A 9,187-nucleotide genomic window follows, 5' to 3' on the forward strand; every position below is an offset into this window, starting at 1 on the left:
TCTCAAGCAAGCATTTAAAGAAAATAAAGTCATGTATGGCACTTGTGCATCAAGGATGGAGAGGAGTTTCCATTCAGTAAGGCTTCTCATATGGCTATCTAGAAATGCTATTGAATAACAATAATAACAATAACAACAAAACAATAATGGTAAAAAAATAAACTCCTTAATCTGCTGGTAACAAAATAAAAATTAATTCTATATAAGCATGTTAGACTGGAGGCTTTAGCCCATTTCTGCAAAGCTCTGTGCAGAGAGGCATTCTCAGCCAAGAGGCAGGTAAGACTCAGCCTCCACCCATTCCTGTGTTGCTGGCCCACAGTCCTGCAGCCTTCACAGTCCTCACCTGAAGGCTCAGTAGAAAAGCAATTCTCAGGCTGAGGGGCATGAGGAGTGAGAGAAAAGGTTTATTTCTTTGCAGAGGAGGAGGGTGGGCTGGAGGGATGAAGACACTCAAATTGTAACCACACAGCTGTCTGTGGCATCCATCACCCGCTCCCGCTACACCGGGAAACTGCAAACTGCCTCCCTAAAAATGCCTCTTCCCTTTCCACCCCTGCAGGCCTGGAGCAGGGCAGGCCACACACATCTAACAGTGCTGCCCCTCCTCCAGTGAGAACTTGGCTCAGCTATTATAAAAATCCAGGAAAATCCCATCATCACAAAAGCATATGGCCCCCATTGAGCGGGATGTGAAAAATCAACAACCAATCTTACCAGGCAAGCCATGGGCAACACTGGAGGGCAAAACTACAAAGGCAACAGGGGGGAAACAAAACAAAAAATCCACGACTGAAGGAAAAACCAAGCTTTGCCAATCTCTGGGAATGACAAGCAGGAAAAAAGCATTGGTGAGAATAATGGTGGGAGGCTGCTGAGATATCCCAAAGGGCTCTAGCAAAACATTATCAGGAATGAGCCTTGTCTTAACCACGCAACCCATCTGTTTGTATTCAGATGAGTATTTGCAGTTACACACTCAGCAGCCAAGGATGACCTACCTCATGCTTCACCTGCACAGCAAAGGACCATGGTGGAGAACTGATGCTGCCACTCTCATGGCAAACAAGAAGTGACTAAATGGCACATTAGCTTCCACCATGGGACACTATCATTCCCAAAGCAATCTCCAGAGCAAGCTGCACATCTGGTGCTGTTATAACAGCTGGCAGATTAAAAAAGAAACTAAAAACAAGACAGGCCTATTCCCTCACAACATCTGCATCTGAATGCAAAGCCAAATGAATACCAAATTTCACATTTTGTGCCAGCCTTTATTATGCGCAGTGGTTTGCCTGGCTTAAGTGCAAAGGTAACTCAGCCATAGCTTGCCACCCCCAAGGACACCCACTTGCAGTGAAGACACAATCAAAGCCTTTTCACTGTACAAGGCTTCTTTTTTATGAAGAGCTTGCTTAAATATGTAAGCAATTTCATAGACAGAAAATCTGAGTAATTTTCGAAAGGTCATCTCTTCCAAACTGGTGCTTTAAACTTTAGTTCTTATTATGCTGTAATTGGTATTTTCTTTAAGTCATATGAATTAATGAACTAAACCTAAGGTCACAAATAACAACAGCCATTTACTATTTTCATCTACTAACATATTACAAATGTCCTGTTATAAACAAAGCATTCTCACCTTGTTTGGGTACTTGTGCAACACCCACAGCTATACATGTTGCAATAAAAAGGAGAGCTTTCCTGAAAGGGAAAGAAAGGGAAAAAACATGTGAGAAAACATCTACAGTTTCAGAACTCCAAGGAATTAGAAACCTGCTTCAAGATCCAAATGGCAGGACACCACTGACTTCAGCAAATCCTGAATCAAAGCCATCACATTGTACAACTTTCCACTGACACTGAGAAGGCGCTTACACAAAGATCGAGGTTGTGTATGCCCACATATATTTTACACTGTTTTTATTAATAAAATGAATGCATCTGCTTTATATTTTCTTGCAGTAGCTTTCAAATATGAATGCTGCTATGTAGTAAATTTCTTCCCGGAAAGAAAAAAATGTTACCGTAAAGAAACCGTAAAATAAATGACAAGTTAATTCCTGTAGACATCATTAGATACTTTAGGACCTCCTATCAGTCTTCTCACTAGATTACATCATCCTCCCATAAGTGAAAATGCCAAACTTTTGTTCTTGTATTATAAAATTTTATCATGCTACAAGCAAGTCATGCTCTTTGTAAAGTAAAATAAAATCCCATCACATTTCAACTTAAAACTCCATGCTCAGGTAGCAAAGTGTGACACTGATAGCTATCACAGGCTCACTGCCCTGGTTTCAGCCAGGGAGACAATTTTCTTCTCAGTAGCTGGTGGAGTGTTGTGTTTTGGATTTAGTATGAAAATAATGTTGATAGCACACTGATGTTTCAGATGTTCCAACAAACATATATAAGATTGATCTAGATTATGTGCTCAAAACTCACTTTAGAAGTGTAGAATGTTGTACAGACAACATTTTTACTGTGATTAAGAACAGATTGTCTGCTGTTTCTTAATTATCATAATAGCCAGATTAGCATCTAATCACTCTCTTATCAGTGACTGAATCTTTTAATAAATGAGAAATACATTTTCTGTTAATATTGGACAACCAGGCACAGATGCATGTAACAATTAGAGTAATCTCTATCTACTCAGTTCCAAGAAGAAATATTTCAAAAATATCAGAAATATAGTTCTGATACTAACTACTCAAATCACACTCAAGACCCAGCTCAAGCCTCTTGCTTAATGTATGTAATCTCAGTGATTCTTCGTAGTCTAGAATGCTAGAGTGACTAAAAAACGTTTCCTGGACCAGGTCAGAGAGCCCTAGAGTATGTGCAATCAAGTGTATTTGAAAGTAACATAGTTGAAACTAAACACATATAACCTCATGTCACCTAATTTTGACAGCTAATTAAGATTAATCAGATTTTCACATTAAAAAAAAAGGTAGGAAGAAAACACTACCACTTTATACAGGAACATATGGTTTAAACAAAAAAAAATATATAAAAGTATATATGCATACATACATACAGCAGTATTTAGTGAAAAGTCTTACTAATTCTTTAAAGGGTTTGGAATTCAAAGATTTCAGAAACATCCAAGTGTCTGAAAACCACAGAGCAATAACCTGGTTTCATCAAGTGGATTTGTATATTGTGAGAGCTTAAATTTTGGCAAACAGAACAAATAAATAATTTAAGGAACAACAAGGCATGATAGTCGTTGCCACTGTAAAATGGTGGATACATCATGTCTTTGAGAAGAAAATGCACAGAACATACAGGAGATTCAAAAACATGCATCAGTGCTTCAGCTCTGATCACAGAGGGAGGGAAGGGTGGAAACTACACCTTACACATCCCAACATGCTTGTAGGGGCATGTTCTTTAATTAACCACCACTACAGTCCCTAGCTATTCCTCCCTTCAAGCTTTCTCCTGCTACAGCCACGAAGTTTCTACTGGAGCAGTTCTGCCACTCCTAAAAAAGCCCTAACACCGACTGCTGTCCAAACAGCTCGTCCACTACAGGACACTCACTTCAATTTTTTCAGAGCTCTAAAGACCAGCATTCAAGTTCAAAGTTTCTGCATCACACAATGCATCACACAATGCATCACCTTTTGATCAAATGAAGAGCTCAGTGACAGGAGACAGCTGTGCCAGAAAGAAAGTCCATGCATTGCACAGTATGAGCTAAAACTCAGGACAACCCTTTATCTGACCCTTATTATTTCCAAGGTGCAAAACGACTTTGCCATTAAAAATCACATAAAACATTTTAGCTAGCTACAAAATAAGGATGCCCAAAGAATCCCAGAGCCCAAAATTCAAATATGACTCCGCTAATAATTACAACAGCCTCTTCTATTACACCAGCCAGGTACAAAGCTGTGTGTGTCAGGTACCTGCCTCTGTCACTTCCCAGCAAACATTGTAGGAAAGCAAGAAAATCCAAAATGTTCCCAGGGCTGTAAATTACACAGATGTAACTGGATATACAGAAACATTTAGTGAGGAGTAAAGACAAATGTCTGGCTTACACAGTGCTCTGCAGCTAATGTCAAGAACAGATGAGTTATCAACTAAGAGAAAAAACAGGGATCAGAGACAACCATAGTGCTGGGGGTCCTCTAATGCCTGAGAAAAGTGAGACTTCCTTCTATATTTTTTCACAAAATTTTTTGTGAATGAAACCATGTGCAACCTAATCCATGCAAACCCTCCCTCTTTGCTGAGATCATTACTCTGTACATTTGCAGAACAGTCAGTTCTCAGTCTTCACTCTCACACCAGCACAGCCACTAAGAATTACATCAGAGTCCCTGCTGCACAACCTGTATGTGGCTTGACCCATCATCTGCCATAGCTGAATGGAGCTTGGCTCCTTGTCTCAGCTGAGTCCACAGCTCTTGGAGATGTTGGGACTCCAACAGAAAAATGCAGAATTGTGGCATGGAAGACTTCAGCTGACCCAAATGCTGGCTATTTTTTCCCCATTTAACATCACATTTGAAGCTGTTCCAATGCCTAGCCTTTAGGGCAGAGCCAAGGGTTATCTCTTAAACTTCCTCCCCTTCTCCTACCTTTTCATCTGTTCTATTTTACATGCAAGCATATGCTGAGGGCCACTATTGAATCATTTTGGATGAAGGCACTACCAGATGTGATTAAGATATTCTACCACTAAAACCTGAATTTATCTTTCTGATAATTTTTGAGATCTTGTGGCCATTTGCTTCTTGCTACAGAGTGGACAACAACTATCCATGATGTTCTTTTGCATTAGGGGAGATAGATGAATGAGAAAACTGATAAGCTTCAAAGCAAGTTGTGGCAAGCTACAGTGAAAAATTTCACCTTCTAAAGACTACTCAGCAGCATACAGAGCTCAGGTTTGGTCAGTGCACAGCAGTATCCTCTTCATTCCACCCATGGAACATTAGTTTCCTAAATCTCAAGTTTAAATGAAGAAATACCACTAGCTGGCTGCTGGCAAAGACATGTAAACCTGTTTGCAGTATGACTGCCACAGGTGTATTCAGTCCTGCACTCCTCAGGGATGATGCTTTAAACACCAGCACCTGCCCTGCATGCCTTCCTTCACTGGATCTGTCTGGGGACTGCTGAGGAGAATGGCACAGTTTGGGTCCATCAAGCTTGAGAAAAATCACAGTACCTTGTGAACAGAGATGCCCTGGAACTCTCAAAGACCTCAATATGTTATAAATCTTATCTTTCAAGATATAAAAAGAAATATTACTTTCTATGCTGCTATAATGAAATTAGCTAGCAGGTCCAGTGTTGCTTCCCAAATTTTAAAAGACCTACTAGCAACACAGTTTGAGGGGACACAACAGCCTGCAAAACCTCTCTGGTGTGACACTCACATGCCCTTTGGTCACAGATGGCACCATGCAATTAGCCAGCAAGGGGGGAAGCTCCTGAATCCTTTGCAAATTTCACTATTTGAATGAATGGGAAACAGGAGAAATATGAGATGAGGTGAGAGGTAGAGGAGAAATGGCCCAAGAAGGGTTCTACAACAGGGTTGAGGTTCAGAGAAAGGAAACTCCCTGCCTGGTGGCCCATTCTTTGGACAGCATCTGGCTTAAGATGAGAAACTACTGCACCCAGAAGAACAGTCAAGTCTATTAGTATTTCTAAAAAAAAAAAAAAAAAAAATTGAAAATGTGTGATTTTAGAACAGTTTTATGAATAAATCTCGGATTGCTTACACTAGTTCTCCAGATAGCATACATCTTTTTTTTTCTGTAAGAAGGCAAAAGTATACAGCTTGAATTCCTACTCATGTGAAGTACTCTTCTTTCACAGGGTTTGTCTCTGTATATTTTATTGACCATTCTTCAAACATACCACAACTTGGTGCTTGCAAAAAACAAGGGTGACACAAGGCTGTTCATATTTTAAATATTCTGTCAAGAATTGGAGTGAGACACTTAGAAGTCATGCAGCTGTTTTATTTATTTAACCTGCAGAGACAACCCTATAGTGGCCTGACCTAATTGTATTTTAACAAAAAGGTGGTTGAAGTTGCAAGAGATTTACTCGTTTGACATACACTAAGGAAACTTGATCCTTTTGTGAGGAATTCTGGTTTCTTAATCCAGGCAAGTGACCAGGTTGCTCACTCTCTATAGAAGTAAATTGGGCAAACATTACAGGAGCATATAGATACATATTCTGAAGCTATCTCAGATTTTGAGCCTGAGTAAACTGCATCTCTGCTACTGTACACTTCTTTCCTGTAAAGCAATTTATGTTTCTCCATCAGCAATACCCCTTTACAAATTTCAAACAAAACCATTCTTTGAAATTGCACTCAGACAATTCCTGAAGAAGTCCCAAAGACAGAGCCATTAAAAAGAGATCTCCTGGGAAGGCCACCTTCAGGCAGCCCCTTAACTGCTCACAAGCATTCGAGTACACCCAGATTATAGACCAAGCACACTTTAGCAGCATAATCCTCACTACAACACTTAACAAATTCTTCTGTCCCGCTCACAACGCTCAGTAAACTTAAGACACAGCCAGAACAAAACCAGCTGTTTATAAAGAGAGACACATGCAAGTAACCTCTCTAACATAGTTACAAACCATCACAAATTCACAGTCATTTTACCGAGGCTGCTTTTAGGTAAACTGTAGAGAGCAGAGCTTTACCTTTGCCTCACAGGTGAGGATACATCAGAAATACCTCAGCCAATTACAAAAACATGTGAATACAGAGCAGCTCATCTGGCTGTCTCCGGTATTAAGAGAGTAGCCGTAGTTCTTTAGCGTAAATTCTACAGGTTTGGTGTTTGCTTGTTTGCCGCGTTTTGCTAGCTAGGTACCAAAGGAGCCGCCAGGTTACTGCGGGCACTGCGGAACTGGGATCCCCCTGGGATCGGGGAGCACTGGCTCTCGGGTCAGGCTGTCCCGGCTCCCGGGGACCAGAGCCAGGCTGACTGGTGTGGGCTCGGGCGAGACGACACCAGGGTGCTGGACGGGACAGGGCACATCCAGAACGACAGCGGGATGAGCACGAGAGAGACGGGAACAGCCAGCGATACAGGCGGTCTCCGTGCGGTCCGCCGGGGGCACCGGGGACCCCGCGGGTTCTGGCTGCCGCTGGGAAGGCAGGGCTGGAGACACTGGGGACCACTGCCCGCGGTGGGAGCCGAGCCCCATCCCCATCCCTGCCGGCCCCGCGGAGGGCTGGCGGCGCGGTGCGCCCCGTCCCGTCCCGCCGGCTGCCGCTTACGTTTGTGCCGCGGGAGAGATGCGTGCTCGCCTTGTCCTCTCGGCTCCCAAATGCATTTGTATGCATTGGCCCGGGCAGCGGAGATCCGAGGGAAAGCCGAGCGCCGCGCCGCCGCAGGGTCAGCTCCTGTCCATGAAAGCCCGCCGGCGCCGAGGTCTCCGCCGAGCTCCGCGCAAGCCCGAGGGCGGCCCGGCCCGCGCACGGCCCGCGGGGGCGGCGCGCCGGGGGGGCCCGGGGGCCGGGCGGCGGGGGCGCCCCGGGCTGCCCGCGGAGCGGAGCGCAGCGCAGCGGCGCTGCACCGCCTGCCCCGGCACCGCGGAGCTCCCGCCCGCCGCGGTGTTGGATTTCAGCGCCGGCTGCCCGGCGATTACATCAGCACACGCGGCCCCCGGGGCGGGCCGGGCCGCGGCCCCGCGTGGTGCGCGCTGCCCCGCGCCGCTCCCGGGTTCCGACCCGCACCCGGAGCCAGCCCGGACCGGGACAGCCGGGCCGAGCCTGGAGCTCCGCTGCCGGAGCGCAGCGCCCGGCCCGGCCCCGCCCGGGCCCAGGTGCGGCGGCAGCGCCCGCACAGGTGATGCCCCCGGTGCGGCACAGCCTGCGGCTGCCGCTGGGCTGCAGCTGCGGAGGCTCGGCAGGAAGCTGCAAGTTAAATTAAAATCTGAGGACGGGCGGCGAAAGTTGGTCTAAGCACAAAAAGCTGAGTGCGCTGGACGTTTTGTATCTCTAGGATAGTTGCAGTTGGGTCTAGAAATCCTCCCTCTGAAAAATGTTTGAGGAGCAGATGTAAGTTAGTAGCATTACAATGCCAAAGAAATATGACACCCTTCACTGTCTCCCTAGAGAGACAAAGGTATTTTTTAGCTTTAATTTCCAGTGTTCTTACCTTGTCCCCACAACAAAGCCTTTTTGTAACTTTATCCCAAAAGAAATTTTTCTGCAAACCATCACTAAAGACAAACATGGTAGAGTTAAACAATACCAGACCTTGCAGTACGTACTGTACAGCAAACACGTGGTCGAGTCCTGCAGCCTTGCTTCGGCAAAACATCCATGGAGTTCAGAAGAAATTTGATGTGAGTTAGGGTTATGGTATTTATCTCTTTCTGGGAGCTACAAGAATGAAGATTTCACATCATGCAAATACCATCATGATATGAGGCAATTGCCTTCTAGTTGTAGATAAGTTGAAGCAAGATGTCATGAAATAAAACCAAAGATAGTCCCAAACAGCAGAAAATAATGGAAGTGCTAAAACCAAAAGAAAGGGTGCAAAAGACAAAAATGGTATATTGTTGTCACTGAGGGTGCCCCCCTTTACCAAAAAGGACTTCTCTGGGTGATCCAGGTAGCTGTCAACTGTCAAAAAGATGGGGGGAGAAATTTTGAGGGAACCAAGAGCAAACCTATGATGCTGAATTTTACTGAGGATAAGAACCAAAACTTAGAGGGAGAAAAGTTATTTTCAGGCAATGCAGCATAGTGTTTGATTTCAAATTAAAATTAATTTTCAATATCTTAAATAATTCAGAACTTGTATACTCTCATAGACTACCTACGATGGGATTTTCTGTTTACTTCACTTTTTAAAAGCCAATGGTAAAAGCTGATGGCATTTTACTTTCTTGTCTATGTATCTTATGTTAGCCATAATGACAGCAAAATGTGAAAATGTGCATTTTCACTGAAGGGAACGTGGTACCTGCCCAGGCAGATATTGGGCACTTGTGCAATAAAACATTTGTCAGCTTTTCTGTTTTAAATCACACTTTAATGGCTTCCAACAATGGAAGTGTTACATTTTATTAGGTTTTGTTTATCAGCATTACAATGAGCTACCACACAAGCACTACTGATTGGGTTTGGTGCCCTTCCCTGAAATCTATCAATCTCTTAAATAATGTGTCT

General features: G+C 44.0%; 1 protein-coding gene across 2 annotated transcripts in view; it reads right to left on the reverse strand.

Annotated features, from left to right (window-relative positions):
- Positions 1-7,440, reverse strand: part of COL24A1 (collagen type XXIV alpha 1 chain) — a 125,700-nt gene extending 118,260 nt beyond the window's left edge. For both annotated transcript variants that reach the window (XR_015805403.1, XM_014883174.2), the window contains exons 1-2: positions 7,283-7,440; positions 1,643-1,704 (exon numbers count right to left, since the gene is read on the reverse strand). Coding sequence is in view for 1 of the 2 variants with exons in the window: in XM_014883174.2 (XP_014738660.2) it covers positions 1,643-1,704; positions 7,283-7,338 (118 nt within the window). In the remaining variant the exon portion in view is untranslated. The remainder of the gene's footprint in view (positions 1-1,642; positions 1,705-7,282) is intronic.
- Between the last annotated feature and the right edge of the window lie 1,747 nt (positions 7,441-9,187).

This window comes from Sturnus vulgaris, chromosome 9 (assembly GCF_052056855.1).
Source record: "Sturnus vulgaris isolate bStuVul1 chromosome 9, bStuVul1.hap1, whole genome shotgun sequence".
NCBI classification, from domain to species: Eukaryota; Metazoa; Chordata; class Aves; order Passeriformes; family Sturnidae; genus Sturnus; species Sturnus vulgaris.